The 21,629-nt window shown below is 38.8% G+C and overlaps 1 protein-coding gene across 1 annotated transcript in view; it reads right to left on the bottom strand.

Moving 5' to 3' along the window:
- Positions 1–21,331, bottom strand: part of TMEM67 (transmembrane protein 67) — a 63,279-nt gene extending 41,948 nt beyond the window's left edge. Inside the window, exons 1-6 of the mRNA XM_066379131.1 lie at positions 21,095–21,331; positions 19,462–19,550; positions 16,767–16,860; positions 7,084–7,183; positions 5,246–5,315; positions 5,065–5,139 (exon numbers count right to left, since the gene is read on the bottom strand). Coding sequence (XP_066235228.1) covers positions 5,065–5,139; positions 5,246–5,315; positions 7,084–7,183; positions 16,767–16,860; positions 19,462–19,550; positions 21,095–21,314 — 648 coding nt within the window. The 5' untranslated portion in view covers positions 21,315–21,331. The remainder of the gene's footprint in view (positions 1–5,064; positions 5,140–5,245; positions 5,316–7,083; positions 7,184–16,766; positions 16,861–19,461; positions 19,551–21,094) is intronic.
- Between the last annotated feature and the right edge of the window lie 298 nt (positions 21,332–21,629).

The raw sequence follows: 21,629 nt of genomic DNA, 5'->3' as shown, positions 1-21,629 counted from the left end.
GAAGAGGAAGAGGAAGAAGGTGGAGCGGAAGGGGTGGAGAAGCAGAGGGTCGCTTCTCCTGTGTGCCCTGACTGAGAATCAAACTTGGGACGTCCACACGCTGGGCAACACTCTACCACTGAACAAACCAGCCAGGACCTTTTTTTTTTTTTTTTTTTGAGAGGGAGAGAGAGAGAGAGAGAGAGAGAAACAGACAGGAACAGACAGATGGAAAGGAAGAGAGATGAGAAGCATCAACCCATAGTTGTACCACTTTAGTTGTTCATTAATTGCTTTCTCATAGGTATCTTGACTTGTGGGCTCCAGCTGAGCCAGTGACCCCTTGCTCAAGGCAGAGACCTTGGGCTCAAGCCAGCGACCATGGAGTCATGTCTATAATCCCACATGAAAGCCGGTGATCCTGTGCTCAAGCTGGTGGGCCTGCACTCAAGTGGATGAGCCCATGCTCAAGCCAGCGACCTCTGGGTTTCCAACCTGGGTCCTCAGTGTCCCAGGCTGACACTCTATCTACTGCGTCACAGCCTGGACAGGCTCAGGTTAACTTATTAATCAGAGTACCCTTACAATGGAGAGAAGTGGCGACACCACCATGAGCAGGCAATCAAATTTAGCATCACCAATAATTGGACAACCTGACATTATGTGCTCCTCGTTTTAGTGCAATGGGCTGTACATAACATTTATATTCTTGCTTAAAGATATTTCACTGAATCTAATTATGAGAAAACAGTAAAAAAATCCAGACTGTGAGACATGGTACAAGAAAGCTGGCCTTGACTATGCAAGGACCAATGCCATTAAAGCAAAAAAAGTAAAACAAACAAATAGCAAAATAGAACAAATGTCTCTGCTCTAAATTAAAGAAGCCTAAAATGACTACTTGCAATATGAGATCCTTGATTGGATTCTAGACACCCCCACCCCCAAAACATGGTGGAGGATAAAATACATTATTGAAAGAAGCATATGAAGTATTTCTATTATATTAATTAAAAAAATTTTAGGTGTGATGTCAGAAAAATGCCATTTCTTAGGAGTTATGTGATAAAGTATTTAAGAGTAAACTGTCACAACTTATTTTAAAATGGCTCATAAAGGTGCATGTGTGTGTATACATGCCTATACATACAGAGGTAAAACAAATGTGGCAAAATATTAATAATTGCTTAACCTAGATAAAAGATGTATGTATAGACATTGTCTTATTTTTTCAACTTTTTTGCAATTTTAAGAATTTTCAAAATAAAAGTTGGAAAAACCAAAAAATCAAGATGCAACATCACTATTACTATCTTTAGGGAAAGCAAATGGGAAGACACAGAGCCACATACAGAAGTTTGCCCACCTAAGTTTGCCCACCTCTGTATACAGAAATTCTTTAATGATTGGTGGGAATATTCCTAGAGGAGAAACGAATGCCTTAAAATTATACAAAACTAATTACATTTCAATCCTGTATTTATCACTAATGCATTTAATCTGTAATGTTCTCAGTGCACTTTCTATTTAGGAAGAATGTATATTAACAGTTCATACAAGTATTTTAGTCTAGTTGGCAATTATAATCTCAACATAAACTACTAAGCATGTATTTGTTTTTTCTTTAAAGGTTTGTTTTTTTTTTTAAATAAAGGTTTTACTTAATGATTTTACAGAGAGAGAAGAGAAAGATGTGGGGGAGACAAGATGTATCAATTCATAGTTGCTTCACTTTTGTTGCTCACTGATTGTTGTATGTGCCTTGACCAGGCAACCCAGGGTTTCAAACTGAAAACCTCAGCAATCTAAGCTGATGCTCTATCCACCACAGGCCAGGCTAAACATCTATTTATCAGTTAATCCAATCTCTTGTGAGTTTAATTATTTTGAACTGGTCCCTTAGAACTTGACTGACCTACAAGTTCACTGCTAAAACTGAGGTCTTACACCTGCCAAGCTAAGGACTGGGCAAGACAGTTACACTATCTTAACTACATTTTCTTGACATGTACTGCCTACACAGACCAGTTTCAACACTTGTTACAAAATGACTTAAAGTTAGGAATTGCAACTGGTCTTTAGAAAAACTGTCCAGTGTTCAAGACTGGTATGTTCTTTTGTTTTCCTTTTTTTCTTAAGTGGGAGGAGGGAAGATAGTGAGACAGACTGCTTCATGCGCCCCAACTAGGCCCCAACCAGGAACTACTGGCAACCTGTCTGTGGCCAATGCTCAAATCAACCAAGCTATCCTTAGCACCTGAGGCCTACGCTTGACCAATGGAGCCACTGGCTGCAAGAGGGGAAAAGAAAGGGAAAGGACAGAAGGAGGGGAAGGGAACCAGATGGTTACTTTTCATGTGTGCCCTAACTGGGGATTAAACTCAGATGTCCGAATGCTGGGCTGATGCTCTATCCATTGAGCCAACCGGCCAGAGGCAAGACTGATATGTTTAAATGAAATACATTAACTGAATCAGATCAACTTTAAGATTAGAATAACCTTTGCCTGCCCACCTTCCCTTCCTAGCAGAGCAGTCTGCAATGGACCTGTACAGCAGAGATGGGGAAAAGGAGGATATGAAGGTGGTGTGAAAGAGAGCAAATGAATAAATTGAGGATAAGACCTAACTTTCTCACTACTAGAAAAGATATTGTTAAGTTTCACTACTGTCAAAAGGAAAGGCTAAAAAGAACTCTCAGGTATCACTTTGGAATTGAAAGTAGCAGTATGAACTCATTTATTTTAATATATACTGCTCACAAAATTTAGAGGATATTTCAAAATGAATATGAAGCAATAAAATATTCCCTAAATTTTGTGAGAATATATACAAGATAAATAAATACTGAAGCAGTTATAGACGTGTGTATATGTATGTGCACATATGTCTTATGTTTGTGTATATATATAGATATGGACACACACATACACACACACACATGGGGGGCTATGTCTGCTAAGAAGGCATAGTAAGTGTTGTACTCTTGGTTTTTAAATATTATCCTTAAAAGCTCCTTAGGCTGAGGTAGAAAAAGTACAAGATGAGTTAGAAATCTTGCTGTGTCAGAAATGATCAAAGAATGATGGGGACATGTCAAAAAAAGACAAAGAAGTTAACTTGAAGGGGATTCTACAAACCAAATCTAGGACAATTTGAGCATTAAAACAAATACATGTATTGAATTAAAACCAACTGAATAAAAGAAGAACCCACAGATCCATACTGTCATTGATAAACATATAAATGTATAAATGAGAAGGAAAAATTCTTCCTTATAGTAGAATGTTAATGAATAAATGTGTAGATTTGGCAACCATCATAGTAGTGGTTTGATAAAGGCAAGTGTCATCAGTAGAGACTAAAAGCTATTAAGTTAGGGTTAGTGAAGAAGATGAAGCATAATTTTGAAAATTCTCCTCAGAAAGACTAACCAAGTGCAAAGGGAAAATGGTAGTTATAGCAGACATAGTGACTTTATGGCAGGTGCTCAAGGTCAGTGTCACCTGTGGTTGGCACAGGTGGACATGCTGGACATCATGTGCCCCCTGATGTGATATAATATATTGAGAATAGCACTGCATCTTTTCTGTGGTTTCCTGCTAAACATTCGTAATTATGAAGAAAGATTAGATGAATCCCAGTCAAGAATCATCCTATGGATTGTCAGGCCTATAATCTTAAAAACTGTTGAGTTCATGAAAGACTGAGGACCTGTTCTGGAATGGAGGAGATTGAAAGGGACATGACCTAAATGACTGGTGATCTGAGACCAAATAAGAAAAAAAGACACTGTTGAGACTTTTGGCAAAACTTATTTTGAAAAGGAAAAATGAAAATTAAAGGCCTACAAATATAATAATGGTATACAGCTGTTCACTATAATTTGAGTCTAAAGAAGAAGCCATGCATCCTGTGACAAATGAGCCAATCTTTATGATTTCAAGCTCCCCATGTATGCCCCTATTTTAGCATTCTGTTGTTTTGCAAATATTTCATACTTGACTGGCACCCAACAAGACTATACTGGAAGAGAGAAATTTTTGCTTTGTTCATTAAGATCCCAGATTCCACCCTCATAATGGCTATCCTTACAGCCCTCTTAATCACTCCCACTTATTCCATGATTTTAGTAAACAGTAAACAGCCTGTCTGCCTCAAGTTCTGCTGGCATACTGGGTATCCTCAATGCTTATCAATTAACTCCTAGACAGTTATCTAACTCCTATTCTCTTGGATTTGTGACCTCTTCAATTCCAGTTCATTCACTTACTTCCCATTTTATATCCCAAATGTTGTCATCACTGGGATCTGTGGCAAAAGCTCTAACTCTATGCCACCATGATCTCATCTGGCTAGATACAAATAATCCTCATTTCCCCAGTGACTACCAGGTATAGGCATGGTGAGGTAGGTATTATTATTATGCCTTATTTACAGATAGTAAAACTGAAGATTAGAAATGTTAATGTCCCTTTGGACAAAGCGGATGACTAATAAATCTAGGGTTGAAATTTAGTCTCTGTTGCTCTTAACTATATTATACTACATTCTTTATAGAACTAGAACAGATCTTTCTAGCTTAAACATTCTGAGATTCACTGAAAAAGGAATGAGTTAAGGTAGAGAAGATAGTAACTGAACTCACAAATTATAATGCTGAGTTGTTAGTCTAATGTTTCTTAGATTGATAATTTGTTTTAAAGTGACTTACACATAAATGTTCCTCATTTTAATCCCAAATTAATTATCAAAGAGCCTGGCCTGAGGTGGCACAGTGGATAGAGCGATGACCTGGAATGCTGAGGTCACTGGTTCGAAACCCTGGGCTTGCCTGGTCAAGGCACATATGACAAACAGTCAAGGCACATATATAACAAACAACAAGCAAACAGTGAGCAACTGAACTAAAGCAACTAGAAGTTGATACTTCTTGCTCCCCCCACTCCTCTCTGCAAAATCAACTAATAAATTCTTAAATAAAAATAAAGTTGTGAGTTGTACTATAAAAAAATTACTAACGAAATTACTAAAAAAATAAATACAAAAATATTTTTAATGAAACAAAAAATTAAAAAATACTCACAAGCTCTCCATAACGTTTAGTTGAAATTATATGTGGAGGAAAATTCCCTGTGCTGCTGAAACATAACCCTCCTGTCTAAAAAAAAAACAACAAATAAATGAATGCATGAATAAAAGTTTATGGAACAGTATAAACAATTTAATTGAAAACTATACACTTTTATCAGTTTGATTAGCCTTACTAAAATGTTAGGTTTTGAACACGCACAGGACCTGCTGGTATTAACGAACGTTGGCTCACATCGAACACACCTGTCAATATAACAAAAATAATTTTTTAAATGTTAATGAATTATACTAAGCCTAAATTTAATCAAGAACTTGTTTTCCTGAACACTAGATTCATTCAACCAAACAATTACTTGTACCAAGTAAACAAATTCAAAATATTAACATTGATTTGAATAGTTTTATATCCTTCAGTATTACAAAGCAAGGTATAAATAAATAAAATTAATCAATAATAGAAGAATATTCTTTTGAAACTACCTGGAATATAAAGAATAATACTAAATAGCAAAGACAGTTAAGTCACTCAATTAACAAAAGAGCTCAATAAACTCATAAAAATGAAACCCAATCCATTTTCTTTTTAGTGAGATAGAGAAAGGGACAGACATGAAGAGAGAGAGAGAGAGATGAGAAGCACCAATTTTTCATTGCTGCAACTTAGTTGTTCATTGACTGCTTTCTCATATGTGCTTTGACTTAAGGGCTACAGCCAAGCCAAGCCCCCTTTGCACTCAAGCCAGTGACCATAGGTCATGTCCATGGTTCCATGCTCAAGCCAGTGACGCCGCGCTCAAGCTGGTAAGCCCGCACTGAAGTCAGTGACCTCAGGGTTTCGAACCTGGGACTCAGCGTCCTAGGTCAATGCTCTATCCACTGCACCACTACCTGGTCAGACAAACCAATCTATTTTTATAAGTACTTATATCAAATTACTTTCCTTATTTTATCTGCCATAAAGCAAAAAGGTAACATGTGCTAAAAAGAAAACATGTGTACACTCCTTATCAAACCTACGACGAACACTTTTAAAGTCTCATCATCATTATTATTTTAGGAAACTATATATTAATGAATATATAAAGATATGGAGGGCATTGGACTAGTGAGGGCAATGATGGTTTTACATGTGTATTTATTACTTGCAAGATAGATCAAGTAGGAGAAGGGGCTAGGGCATGGCAAAGAACTCCATCTAGGCTTAGAGAGGTATTGGAGGGGAAGAACTGTGGATCAGCCCAGTAGTACACATGTGGGTACTACAGTGCAGGTCAGCCTGAAAGAAAAGACAGTCCAACACTAAGTATCCCCAGAAGAAGCAATTTGCTAAAACTAGAGAATTGAAGAGAAAACTGTGTTTAAGGGAAGTCATCATTTAGCCTCTAAAACTAAAGAAGTTCAAATAGGAATAATGTGTTTGAGTTAGAGAGAGGGAGTGGTGTGTGTGCATGTGTTTGGTGTGTACCTATGCATGCAAAAAGGAGGAACAGGAAGTGATAGAGAATAGGGCTATAATAGGCTGTCTGAATTATTTACCATTATATTTATTAACATGTTTCCTTATGTAATATATTCAGCATATACCTGGTATATAGTAAGCATGCTGCAAATGAAGTTACTATTATTATGCACTATCTTACAGAGTATGTACAAATTGCATAACAAATAAAGTAGCTACTGAGCGCTTACTCTATAGCACTATGCTATGAACTTAACATTCGTATTTCTCAGTTGCGATAACAACCTATTAGAGTGCGTGGTATATCCCACTCTAAAGATAAGGAAACCAACTTATTGAGCTATCTAAGGTCAACCAAATGATTAGAGACATTTAAACCCTATTCTCTCATTCTCTGGGCCTCAGCTTCCTCAGTTGTTAATATCTACAGCTCCCCTTCCTTGGGTTATTTTGAGGAACAAGTAATATGATAGGAAAGTACTTTTAAAAGGTAAAGATTCTGCATAAATATAAAATGATATTGCTGAAGTCAGCACAGAGCACACTGCTTACCTGTTTCCTAAAGCATCTGCTACTGTAAAAGAGTTTTCATTTTCATCACAGAGCTTACAAGTTGCTTGAGATAACAGTGTTCCATTTAGATCTCTTTCCACTAAACAATTTAAAAACAAAATTAAGATGTAACTCACAGTTAACATATAAGCTTATATATACTTAATAAAACCCACTTGTAATTATACTCATTCTCAAAACACCTTATTTGCATTAAAGGCATGTTGAGCATCTCAATAATACAGAAAAGTGAAACCTTTCCTTATTAACATAAAAAAACACAAACACTAATCTCCCAAATCCTCATAACAATAAATTTTTTTTCTTCAAAAATGTCCTTACCTCTTACTTACATATTCCTGTTACACTGGGTATGGGGAAGCAGCATTTTTTACAGACTGCTGCTAAGTTTTGGCAACTTAGAGGGCTTTTGACAGTATCTATTAAATTTTTTTTTTTTTTTTTTTTTACAGAGAGAGTCAGAGAGAGGGATAGGGACAGACAGCCAGGAACGGAGAGAGACGAGAAGCATCAATTATTAGTTTTTTGTTGTGACACTTTAGTTGTTCATTGATTGCTTTCTCATATGTACCTTGGCCAGGGGGCTACAGCAGACTGAGTAACCCCTTGCTCGAACCAGCGACCTTGGGTCCAAGCTGGTGAGCTTTGCTCAAACCAGATGAGCCCGCGCTCAAGCTGGCGACCTCAGGGTCTCGAACCTGGGTCCTCTGCATCCCAGTCCAACGCTCTATCCATTGCACCACTGCCTGGTCAGGCATATCAATTAAATTTTTAAATTCATATCATACCCTACAACACTATATTTCACTTCTAAATATCTAACCTATAGAAACATATGTACATATGTATAAGGACATTCATTGAAGCATTATTTGTTAGAAAACAATCTAAATAAATAAATAAATATATATATATTTCAGTAAGAGAGAGAGACAGACAGACAGGAAGGGAGAGAGATGAAAAGCATCAAGTGTTCACTGCAGCACCTTAGTTGTTCATTAATTGTTCTATCATATGTGCCTTGACCAGGGGAGGCATAGCACAGCAAGTGACCCCTTGCTCAAACCAGCGACCTTGGACTTCAAGCCAGTGACCTGGCAACCTCGGGGTTCAAACCTGGGTCCTTAGCATCCCAAGCTGACGCTCTATCCACTGTGTCACCGCCTGGTCAGGTTTTTCGGTTTTTTGTTTTATTTTGTTTTGTTTTTTAAGTGAGAGGAGGGGAGACAGACAGATTCCCATAGGTGCCCTGAATGGGATCTACCTGGCAACCCCCATCTGGGGCTGATGTTCTAGTCAATGCAGCTATTTTTAGGGCATGAGGGTGATATGCTCACAACCGAGCTATCCTCAGTGCCTGGGCCAACACTTGAACCAACAAAGCCGCTGGCTGCAGGAGGGGAAGAGGGATAAAAGGGGTAGAGGGAGGGGAAGAGAAGAAGATGGTCGCTTCTGTGTGCCCTGACTGGGAATTGAACCGGAGACATCCACAAGCTGGGCTGACACTCTATCCACTTAGCCAAATGGCCAGGGCCAACCTAAATATTTAAAATAGCAAAATGGTGGTATATCTATGCTATGAAATACTATGGAGTGGATTAAAAAGAATGAGGTACATCAAATAGATCATAGTTTTAAATGAAAAAAGTTATGCTGCAAAACAATCCTTTTGGTATGAATATTTACATAAAAATGCCACATATATTTCCTGTGACTACAGTGCATATCTGAATGTTAAAAACAGAAAGAAAAAAAAGATTCTAGAAAGACACACACCAATCAATATGACAACAATTACTTTGGGGCTGAAAGAGTAATAGAGACTCAGCACTGGAAAAATGGTCAAAGACCATTATTCCCAATCATAATGTTATCCACAATGTCTTAACGTTTTGCAAGGTGGTAAAAACAATTTTAATAAAAGTAAAGGTAAACCACTTATTCCTCCTACAGTCATCCTGTCTCAGTAAACTGCAACTCCATTTGACCATTTCCTCGATATATATAGAGTCTCCTCTTTTCATGCTCTATATTAAAAAAGTTAAAATTAGAAAAATATATTTACAAAGCCTGTCATGTTTCTCTTCAAAGTACACCCAGAAACTGAATTATTCTAATTCCTTAACTATCACCCTGGCCTAATGCCATTATCTATAACCTGGACTTTTGTTACAGATTCCTAACTAGTACTCTGGTTCTATTCTTCAGGAAGAAGTTAGTTTAACAACTAAATGTGATCACTTCACTCCTCTGAAAACCTTCCAGTGGTTCTCCATCTCACACAGGTTAATTCCCCAGGTTACTATCACAGCCTAAAAGGCCTTACATGACCTGCATACATCACCCCAATTTTTCAGAGCCATCTACTTCTGCCTTCCTCTTCCTTTGCTGCTGCCACATTGGTATATGGCTGACCCTTGACGATGTGCCCATCTTAGGACCTTTGCATTTACTATTCCCTCCGCCTACAATGCCCAGTCATCTACACAGCTCTGTCCCTCACTTCCTTCAAGTCTTTGCTCAGATGTCACCTCTTTATAGAGATCTTCCATGACCATCCATGTAAAACAACACTGTGCTGTCTCCCTTGCCCTGCCTTATTTTTCTTCAGAGCATTTATTAACCCCTGACATAAGCCATTACTCTTTTTCTTGCCATTGGAATGTAAGTTTGATTCCCTACTATTGTATATCCTGGCACCTGGCAGGTGGTGCTCAATAAAGTTTTTTTTAATTAGAAAGATTTAAAATAGGGAGGTTTCACCTAAAATCTTTGTATTTCTGGCATCTCTTAAAATATATGAAAATCTAGTTTCATGTGACCCTTGTTCTTTTTTTTCCATGACGACAATCTGCTGGAGCTGCACTGGGGCTAGTACCTTTAGTTTACATGCCCTTTGGCTAAGTCAAGTTTTTAGATTTATTTTAAATTTTTTTCCAACAGTTTTTCAACAGACATTTATGAATGAGTGAGTATAATGACATTTTCATGAATTTTTTCAAGAATATACAGATATAGATATATAAAGCATTCCTGGAAGAATGCAAAAGAAATTTAATAGTGGTTGCATTTTGATGAGTAAGGAAAGAAGGGAAAAATTCTTTAGTTTTTACTTTGCATTTTTCTATATATACTATTTAAATTTCTAACCATATGCATAGATTATTCTAATTTTTAAAAGTAAAATTGAAGTTGAAAAATACAGATATATGGTTATTTTTTGTTTTGTTTTTAGAAAGAGAAGGCAGACAGACAGGAAGGGAGAGAGATGAGAAGCATCAACTCATAGTTGTGGCACTTCAGTTGTTCATTAATTGCTTTCTCATATGTGCCTTGACGGGGTTGGGGGGTCCTCCTGCTGAGCCAGTGATCCCTTGCTCAAGCTGGCGACCTTGGGGCTTTGAACCTGGGTCTTCATTCCAGGTGGGATGAGCGTCACCATCCCAGGTGGATGGACGCTCTATCCACTGCACCACACCTTGTCAGGCAATATATGTTGTTTGATTTTTAAGCAGATCTATATATGTGCTCTTAGGGAACTATCTCCAAAATATACTATATATAAACATTCCAAAAGATTTGCATATATATATATAAAACTTTGAAAGGATAGAGAAGAAACAATTACTTTAGAGTAAGTTCTGGGAAATGCATTAAGTGGGGAATGTAGGCTTTCACTTCTCATTTTAGTCTCATGAATTATTTGATATTTTTAATATGTACTTACTGTGTTAGTAATGGGAAAAAATTCTTCATCTGATCACCTGGGCATTTTTTTATATTAGAAATTCGAAGAGTTGGGAAAAGCTGTGCAAAATGTACTCTCTTTCTGTCTACTCTCTCCTTTTTTTAAAGATTGATTGATTGATTGATTGATTTTTACAAAGAGAGAGAGGAGAACCAGGAAGCATCAACTCGTAGTAGTTGCTCCCTGTATGTGCCTTGACCAGGCAAGCCCAGGGTTTTGAACCAGTGACTCCAGTGTATCAGGTCAATGCTTTCTCCACCGCAACACCACAGGTCACCCTCTGTCCACTCTCTCTCTCCTCCACAACCCCTCTTGCAAATCCAAGAAGAAATTAACAGCAAAAGTTCAAGGAGCTCACACCATGGAGAATTTTAAATATGTAATAGTAATTTCTAAAATAGTTACATACTGTTTCACAGTTGTCACCAAGCCTTAAGGCATCACTAGGTATCAGAGTCATTGTTTATAACCCCTGGCCTCTAGCCTTCAGCCTGAGCAACTCACTAAAACTGAAACTTGAGCATCGCTCAGTAACTCAGGCCACACTGACTCCTCCATAGCATTTGAAATGTGCGGGCCATCATTACCTTCACCTCCACTTATAAATCCCAGAGATATTTTTGACTTTTCCCTTTTCCTCATCCCCATATTCCTTCACTCCTCTAGGTCTATCCCTTTTAATGTTTCCAGCACCTACTCCTTTGTGCACAGTCTTGTGCTACCTCTGCTTCAGATCCTTATCTCCTCATGCCTACAGCACCACAGCAGCCTCTTCACAGTTCTCCCTACACTCGGTCTTCCACTTCTTAAATGTAAACTTCAAGAGGGAAGGATCTTAGTTCCTGTTCACTGTCCTCACTCACAGCTTCATCTGGTGCCTTTGGACAATGCCCAGCACAGAGCAGAAGTTCAATAAATGTATGTTGAATAAACAAATACGCCAGATGGCTGCCATATTCATCTTAATCTTAATCATTCCCCTGTCCAAAACATTCAATGAAATGTGTATGCCTACAGTATTCTATCATTCAAGGCCTTCCCCAGTTTGAACTAATTCATCTTTAAACTCAGCAAACTGATATTCTCATAATTCCTTTATACTCAATTTGGATTTTTACATTCATAATAATTCACTTGCTCACACTGTTCCTTCTGCCCGAAATATTCTTCTCTTCCTACCTTTAAATTTCCATTAATCCTTTAAGGTCCAGCTATTACACCGCCTTGTCATGGCAACCTTTCCAAACAACCCTGGTTGCTCCTTATAGAATATTTGTCTACAGTGCTCAATTGATGATTTAATATATGTGCCCCTCGTGAAAATCTTTTATTGCTATCTTGCTCTGCACATTAATTTTCCACATGCGTGTCTTCCCTTCTAATAAGATTTTATACTACATTAAAAAAAATTTATTTATTGACTTAGAGAGGGGAAGGGAGAGGGAGAGAGAGGGAGCAGGAGGGAGAAAGAGGAAACAAGAGGGAGAGGGAGAGGGGGAGGGAGAGGGGGAGGGGAGGAAAGAGAGAGGGAGAGGGGGGAGAGAGAAAAGGGTAAAAAGAGGGGGAGGCAGAGGGGGAAGAGAGAGAGAAACATTGATTTGTTGTTCTACTTATTTATGCATTCACTGGTTGTTTCTTGTATGTGCCCTGACCATGGATTAAACTCGCAAGCCTAGCACATTGGGATGACACTCTAATCAACTGAACCACCCAGCCAGGGCTCTAACTAGATTTTAAATAAATTGATGGCAGAAATTTTTATCCTATTAAAAATAATTTTTGAACAGGTCATACATATTTGAAGTGTAAAAATAAAAGGCACGAACTGATTTTAAATACAAATTTTTTTTTTTTTTTAAATAAATTTTTATTAATGGTAATGGGATGACATTAATAAATCAGGGTACATATATTCAAAGAAACATGTCTAGGTTATTTTGTCATTAAATTATGTTGCATACCCCTCGCCCAAAGTCAGATTGTCCTTCGCCACCCTCTATCTAGTTCTCTGTGCCCCTCCCCCTCCCCCTAACTCTCCCCCTGTCCTCCCTCCCCCCACCCCTGGTAACCACCACACTCTTGTCCATGTCTCTTAGTCTCATTAAATACAAATTAAGTGTCTGTTGGGCAGATAAAATATATTATGCTCACTTTGTTAAAGATGGAGCTGCCCACGTGGAGGCCGTTGCCCAGGTGATATTAATGTGTGTCTCTGTGGGCTGTGGGCAGGCAGAATCCTTGTAGCCTGGGGCTTGGTTTTGGGATTAAGCCTTTGATGTGGGGTGGTACAATCCCAACATGCCCCAGATAAGTGACTTTGTATTAGAGACTTCCCTATTTTGTATATTGGATTAAAGGTTATGAATCTACACTATAAAATGGGGGCAGAACAGAAGCTTGCTCTCTTGATTCCTGAGATTAGCATTAAGGAGCAGAGAGCAGAGAAAGGCCACATGGAAAAGGCCAGGAGAAGCAGCCAAGATGGCGGAGTGTTGAGTGAGAAGCCAGTTTGTGCAGAGTTTGTGTATAGAGAAGGAAGGAGATGAGGAACAGAGGTGAATAAGTCTGGTGAGCTAGAAACCTTTGATTTTAGGAAACTCGGGTAAGTCAGTAGCTTTGTGAGCACTGAATATGAGTGGGTTTTGGAGCCCAGTGTGTGTTTTTTGCTTGCCCACCGGGTGCAAGCTAGGATTAAAGACTATGGCCCACCAGTTTTTGGTTCCGTTGTTTCTTTACCGACTGTCCGAATCCAATGCGAACCTGCATGGGCCGGGCTGCTGTGATGGCTTTACAGTGTCTTTCCCACCCATTACCTCCACATACTCAGTTCTCTACCTTGAGGCAAACTTGTTACTAGTATTTTTTGTTTGTTTTTTGTGAGGGGGGAAAGGGAGAGAAGAAGACAGGGAGACAGGAAGGGAAAGAGATGATAAGCATCAACTCACAGTTACAGCATTTTAGATGTTCATTGATTGCTTCTCATATGTGCCTTGACCTGCGGCTGCAGCTGAGCCAGCAACCCCTTGCTCAAGCCCGAGACCTTGGACTTCAAGCCAGAAACCTTTGGGCTCAAGCCAGCAACAACGGGAGCATGTTACTGATCCCACGCTCAAGCCAGCGACCTTCATTCAAGCTGGTGAGCCTGTGTTCAAGCCAGATGAGCCCGTCTTGAAGCCAATGATCTTGTGTTCAAGCCAATGACCTCGAAGTTTGGAACCTTGGACCTCAGCATCCCAGATCAACGCTGTATCCTCTATGCCAGGGGTCCCCAAACTTTTTACACAGGGGACCAGTTCACTGTCCCTCAGACCGTTGGAGGGCCGGACTATAAAAAAAACTATGGCCCTGGCCGGTTGGCTCAGCGGTAGAGCGTCGGCCTAGCGTGCGGAGGACCCGGGTTCGATTCCGGCCAGGGCACACAGGAGAAGCGCCCATTTGCTTCTCCACCCCTCCGCCGTGCTTTCCTCTCTGTCTCTCTCTTCCCCTCCCGCAGCCAAGGCTCCATTGGAGCAAAGATGGCCCGGGCGCTGGGGATGGCTCTGTGGCCTCTGCCTCAGGCGCTACAGTGGCTCTGGTCGCAATATGGCGACGCCCAGGATGGGCAGAGCATCGCCCCCTGGTGGGCAGAGCGTCGCCCCTGGTGGGCGTGCCGGGTGGATCCCGGTCGGGCGCATGCGGGAGTCTGTCTGACTGTCTCTCCCTGTTTCCAGCTTAAGAAAAAAAAAAAAAATGGAAAAAAACAAAACAAAACTATGAACAAATACCTATACACACTGCACATATCTTATTTTAAAGTAAAAAAACAAAACGGGAACAAATACAATATTTAAAATAAAGAACAAGTAAATTTAAATCAACAAACTGACCAGTATTTCAATGGGAACTATGCTCCTCTCACTGACCACCAATGAAAGAGGTGCCCCTTCCAGAAGTGCGGCGGGGGCCGGATAAATGGCTTCAGAGGGCCGCATGCGGCCCGCGGGCCGTAGTTTGGGAACCCCTGCTCTATGCACTGCCAGTCATACCTCATTACTAGTTTCTTTTTTTTTTTCTTTTTTCAAGTGAGAGCAAGGAAGATAGTGAGACAGACCCCTGCATGTGCCTGGACCAGGATCCACCCAGCAACCCCTGTCTGGGGCCGATGCTCTGCTCATCTATGGGCATGCTCACAGCCAAGCTATTTTTAGTGCCTGAGGCAGAGGCTCCATGGAGCCATCCTAAGCTCCAAGGTCAATGTGCTCGAAGCAATCAAGCTATGGCTGCAGAAGGGGAAGAGAGGGAGAGGGAGAGAGAGATAGAGAGGGAGAGAGAAAGAGAGAGAGAGAGGAGGGGGGAAGGGGTGGAGAAGCAGATGGTTACTTTTTTCTGTGTGCCCTGACCAGGAATCAAACCCAGGACATCCACAAGCTGGGTCGATGCTCTACCGCTGAGCCAACGGGCCAGGGCAGGCCTTGTTACTAGTTTCTTATGAATTCTTCCAGAATAGGCCATGTATATATAAGCATATATATATATATTTTTTTTTTTTAGTAAACATAAATAGTAGCATACCAAATACATAAAACAGTGCTAAGTAGCAGGCATTCAATAAAAATTTGTGGATGAATAAACTTTTCAATACTTTGATTTTTTACTTAATATATTTTAGAATTCTTTCTAGAGCAATACATACAAAACTGCTCTATTTTTCTATAGCTACATCCTATACCACTGTATAGATATACCATAATTTATTTGATCAATAATCTCTTGACACTTTTACATTATTTAATCTTTTGTCTTAGGAATAATGCTGCAATGAAAAAACCATGCATTTACGTTTTCAGACATATATATTTACCTGTACTAGAACAAGAAATTCCTAGACAAGGGCTTGCTTGGCAATGATCTACACTTCCTAACTACTGTCAAGCTGTTCTCCGCAGAGGTTGCAACCAGTTATACTTCCCAATAATACAACTGTTTCCCTGTATCCTTGCAAACACATTGTCAAAGTTCAAAAAGTTTGACAATAAAACTGATAGGTTCAAGATAAAATTTATTTTAAAATAAAATTTTAATTTTTTTAGAATAGGCAAGAGTGCTGATTTTAATTCTTATAATCCTTACATTGCTACAAACCTTTAAAATATATGTTTTTTAATTTTCAAATACAGTCTGACTGGTGGTGACGCAGTAGACAGATCATCGACCTGGGACACTGAGGTCCCAGGTTCGAAACCCTGAGGTCACCAGCTTAAGCACAGGCTCATCTGGTTAGAGCACAGGCTCGCCAGCTTGAGTGCGGAGTCACTGGCTTGAGTGTCAACATGATCCCATCATTGCTGGCTTGAGCCCAAAGGTCACTGGCTTGAGCAAAGGACTGCGGCTCAGCTAGAGACTCCAGCCAAGGCACATATGAGAAAACAATCAATGAACAACTAAAGTGCCACACTATGAGTTGATGCTTCTCATCTCTCTCCCTTCCTGTCTGTCTGTCTTTCTCTCTGTCCACTGCAAAATATATATATATATGTGTGTGTGTGTGTGTGTATATTTATATATTAATATATATATCATATATATATCAGGTAAGGCTTTTTATCTTCCTCTTAATGCCTGCTGATGTCTTAAGCATCATTAACTTTTGAACAACAGTAATAAAAAATATTGTTAAGAAATCACCATGCTATTTCAATTAATATCCTTATCAAAAACAAATACCAGCCTAGCGGGATAGCTCAGTTGGTTGGAGCATTGTCCCAACCTGCAAAGGCTGTGGGTTTGATCCCCGGTCAGGGCACATACAGAAGCAGATCAATGTTTCTGTCTCCTTCTCCCCCTTTCTCTCTCTCTCTACAATCAATAAATTAAAATAAAATAAAATAGCACAAATAAAAATGTGTTACTATTTTATAGGAAACCTACTTCTTACCTAAAATATGGCCAGGAGGACAGTGGCATTTTCCTTCTGTAGTTAAACCACCAGGGCAAGAAATGCAGTTCCAGCCATCTTTGGTAACACCTTTCTAAACGAAGAAAGAAAAATAATAATAATTTCTTCTTCTTAATCAACTTTTTCCTCCCTAATTGATTATGAAAGTCCAAAAAGCCACAATAGTGTATCATTTGCAGGGTTTTTGTTTTTTTTTAAGATTTTATTTCCTGATTTTTAGAGAGAGGAGGGAGAGAATGGGAAGGGAGCAGCAGGAAGCATCAACTTGTAGTAGCTGCTTTTTGTATGTGCCTTGACTGGGCAAGCCTGGGGTTTCAAACCAATAACCTCAGCACTCCAGGTCCATGCGTTATCCACTGTGCCACTACAGATCAAGCTTATTTGCAGTTTACATTCAAATACATAATACACATATGGGCTACATAAAAATTTCCTGGGTAGCCAATTTGTGCTTATACTCCAAAATTAAGGAATACCTTTCTAATTATGTATTAACTACTATTAATGCTGGGCTATGGTTCTTTTTTCTTAATTTTCAGTTTAAATGAGCCCTTACTTTCATAATTATTATTGTCATTTAGTTTTTCCATTTACAAAGATATATCAACAAAGAACAACAAGATTTAATAAACAGATAGCCAATTACTTGATTTTTTAAAAACTTTTTCTTTGATTTGAGAGAGAGAGAGAGAGAGAGAAGAAGGAAGGGAGTGGGAGAGGGAGAGAGAGAGAGAGAGGGAGAGAGAGAGAGAGAGAAGCATCAACTCATTGTTCCACTGAGTTGTTCCGTTTAGTTGTGCACTCATTGATTGCTTCTCCGACATGCCCTGACCAGGGATTGAAACCCTGATCTTGGCATCCAGTCAGGGTGGGTCTTACTTGTCTTAAAATAATTATTCTAACTTTTAAAAGTCTAAATACATTAGCTGTTTAAAAGTAAGTTATAGCTCTGGCTGAACAGCTAGGTTGGTTAAAGCACTATCCTGATGTGCAAAGGTTGTGGGTTTGATCCCCGGTCAGGGCACATACAGCGACAGATCGATGTTTCTGTCTCTCTCGCTTCCTCTCTCTCTAGAATAAATCAATCAATAACAATTAAAAATAAATAAATAAATAAAATTATGATTCTAAACAGGCAAATGTTACAGTATGTAACTGTATAACTGATATGTAAGCAAACTTGTTAAAATTAAATTATGAGGCTATTTCCTTATATCCATTAATATAAATAGTTTGTACTAGTAAAGGTTTTTGATAAAATATGGTATCATTCAAAATCGGGTTTATTATAGGATTTAGGAAAAACCTAGGACAAAGATATAGTAATTTTATTACAAATGTGAATATAGCCAAATTAATACAGAATAATGGCAATATTTTAAATTCTAGTGGAAAAAACTGGATATATCAATAAATGGTCCTATATTTGGCAACACATTTATACAAAACTATTTAAAAATTATAATTTCTTAGTAATGTCACTGAAAAACAAATCTGCTTTGGCATTATTTCATATTAGTGGCTATTTATCATAGGGTCAATATTTCCAAAAATATAAAATAATTACCAAAATGATCATCAAGTCTGTAAGTACTAGCCATAACGCAGGACAAGTGGTAACTTTATATTAAATTCCCAGATTCAATGTTGTGTTTTTAAATTTTTATTTATTGATTTTAGCAAGAAAGGAAGGGAGAGAGGGAGGGAGAGAGAGGGAGACACAGGAACATCAATCTGTTCCTATATGTGCCCTGACTGGGGATTGAACCAGCAACCTCTGCGCTTCAGGACAATGTTCTAACTAACCAAGCTATCTGGCCAGGGCTCACACTCAATGTTTTTTAATACAGATAATGACAAGAAACATTACTATAAAAGTCACAACTGGCACATAGGGACTCCAAATTACTCAGAATGATTGAAAATGTATTTCTGTTCTGAATCATCATATATAATAACTATTGACTTCCTAATTTTCCAAAAATTGTGATATGATGAAATTACTAACAGAACAGCAACAGATATTATTTTACCTATTTATTGGTGCAATTGACATTTCATGAACTTATCACCTTAACATCATTATAAACATGAATTATTATATGAAACATTGACACACAGGTCTAAAACACTGAATTCAATTTATACCAGTCAAAGGAAACACATATTCCAAATTGCTCTAAAAATGCATCACTAACCTCTTCTTCTTTATAACTGAGCTACTCTATGAGAAAAAGTAAAAACATAAATTTTCACAGCTTTGAGGGTGTTTTTTATTTCAGATTCTAAAAAGTAAAGCAAAAGATTCCTGTTTTTTTCCAAGTTTGCATAAAATTTCATCAATATCCCAAAATTTACTCTAGTAAAAACAAAGCTAGCTTTATAATTTTATTTTATTTTTTAAAATTTACTTAATGATTTGAGAGAAAGAGGAAGAGAGAGAGAAAGAAACACCAAACTGTTTCTGTATATGCCCTGACCAGGGATCAAACCTGCAATCTTTGTGAATGAGGACGATGCTATAACCAACTGAGTTATCTGGCCAGGGCCCCTTTATATACAATTTTAAAGGTTGTGGGAAAATATTAGTGTATAGTATTAAATGGTAGTTAAAAAAATACATTTAACTTACTACTTTTCACAGTAAAATTATTTAGAGATAGTTACTCCATACCATGTGTTCTGGGCACTTTTTACAAGTAATATCAGGTCCTCCATTATTAGAGATTGTCTGAAATCCTGGTAGACATATACATGAAGTTCCTAAAAAGAAGAGAGCAAACATTGACCTTGGTAAATAAAAATAAAACTCCAAGACAGGAAGAAGAAACTTTAAATAATCTAGATAAGAAGTATAGTTTATAGTTAAGAGCAAGACTCCGAAGCCAGTACTGCCTGGATTTAAATTCAGAAGCATACTCCTTGATTCTAATCTTGATTCTGCTACTTAGCTGAGTGACCTTGGGCAAGTTACCAAACTTTTCTGTGCTCTGGTTTCCACTTTGGTAAAATGTAAAAAACAATTCCTTCCTCATAGGGTTAGTATAAATATCAAATTAGTTATTATATGTAAAAGTCTTAGAATGTGTCTGGCACACAGTAGGTATTATGTCTGCTAACATTTTTCGTACAAGCATAAGTAAATTATTATTTTATTGAGCTAATAAACAAACTATTGATTAACTGATATGGTAATTTTACATTTCTATTTCACCCAAACAAAAACATATATTCAATAAATTTAAATTTACTTTGTCAAAACAAAATCTTGTTAGGAAAGTTACTCATTTAAATAAATTGCCATATTCCTCTGTTTGCACAGATAGGAAACATTATTAGATAATCACCACTTAATTTGCTGGGTAAGGACAGCATTCTCTAAGGAAGCCTGAAGTGGAAACAGCACCAAGAGAAATCTTTGTAGTAGAATCCATACATCTGGCTTAATAACTATGACACTAACACCATACACTTTAGACTCTGTGAAATTTTTTCTCATTCATACCTCCTCACCTGAGGAGACTGACCTGTCCCATATGACTTAAATGAGTAGATGTCAAATTTGAAGATGGCAGACATTTAATATCATGGGAAATGAAAACAAGATTGAAAACATCTTAGAATTTAAAATATTGGAAAAATCTTATACTAAACAGTTTCAGTGAAGAGAACCAGGACCAAATGATGGATGTTTCCAACAAAAATATTTTAAGCTTAATGTTGAGACTTTATTAACAATTAGTAACATACAGTAATAAAAGGGGCAAATCCTAAAGAAATCTGTAATGTTATGGACACACCCTATAGTGAAAATACATAGGTCAAGGCTAAGGGCAAAGAGACACAAGTTCTTCCAGTCTCCAATTAGGTGACAAAGACCTACATGTAAAATGAGAAGGCTAGACCTGCTCAAGATTAAGGTCCCTTCCAGCTCTAAAATTCTGGGATTTGAAAAGTAAAGTAAACGATTATTCAAGTTACAAACGCTAACTTGCACTCCCTCCCAAACCTCTCCTGTCACCTGCCCCTCCGCACTTCAGATTACTTCTCCATTATATCTACCGATAGGTAGCTTTCTACGTGTTCCCCAAAGACCCTTTGGCCTGAGGAGTGGGGGACTGGTGCGAGAAGTTACGGGCGACAGCTCGCGGGTTAGCCGACTCGGGGTCCTTCAACCTGCAATCTTCAGGAAATCCTCTCAGGCGCTGGCGGTTAACTTTCCAGAAATACTCTTCCCGCAGACGGAAAAGGTGGACTGGGCACCACCCGAAGGCGGTTTGACCAAGGTGCACCCCAAACCATCTCACCTCGGGCGTCCTGCCTCTGGTTGGCCCCACATCGGGCACAGGACAGCGAGGAGATATCGAAGTACTGGTTGTGGCTGCAAGTCTCCGGCTTCCGGAAAGGGAAAGAGAAGGTCTGGGCCTGTGAGACGCGAGGGAGGAACCACAGGAGGAACACGGTCACAGTCCCGACTGATAAGGTAGACAAAGCCGTCATGGCCACTGCAACCCTACCGCTGCCCATCACTAAGGTGCAGACGCTGGCGGCCGCGCATCGTCGAGCGCCCCATCAGCCTTTGCGGCTACTCTGCAAAGCCCATTGGATAATTCTGGCCCGGTGTTCCGGAAGTGTCTACAAAGGATGCTTGGTTGCTAGGTTACCAAAGCCGCGGGAAGCGAGCTGACCATAAAAAGGATGGGTTAGGGCCCAGCTGACGCTGTAGCTTGGCAAGTGCTACCCTCTGTTTTAAACGTTTGTTTCTAACTGGGGGACGTTACCTGTATGCGGGACGTGAAATCAATTTGCAACTAGGGAAATAAGATACTACAAGAAAGAAAA

The sequence above is a fragment of the Saccopteryx leptura genome, chromosome 3, assembly GCF_036850995.1.
Source record: "Saccopteryx leptura isolate mSacLep1 chromosome 3, mSacLep1_pri_phased_curated, whole genome shotgun sequence".
Lineage (NCBI taxonomy): Eukaryota > Metazoa > Chordata > Mammalia > Chiroptera > Emballonuridae > Saccopteryx > Saccopteryx leptura.
This window is presented reverse-complemented; position numbering and strand designations above follow the sequence as displayed.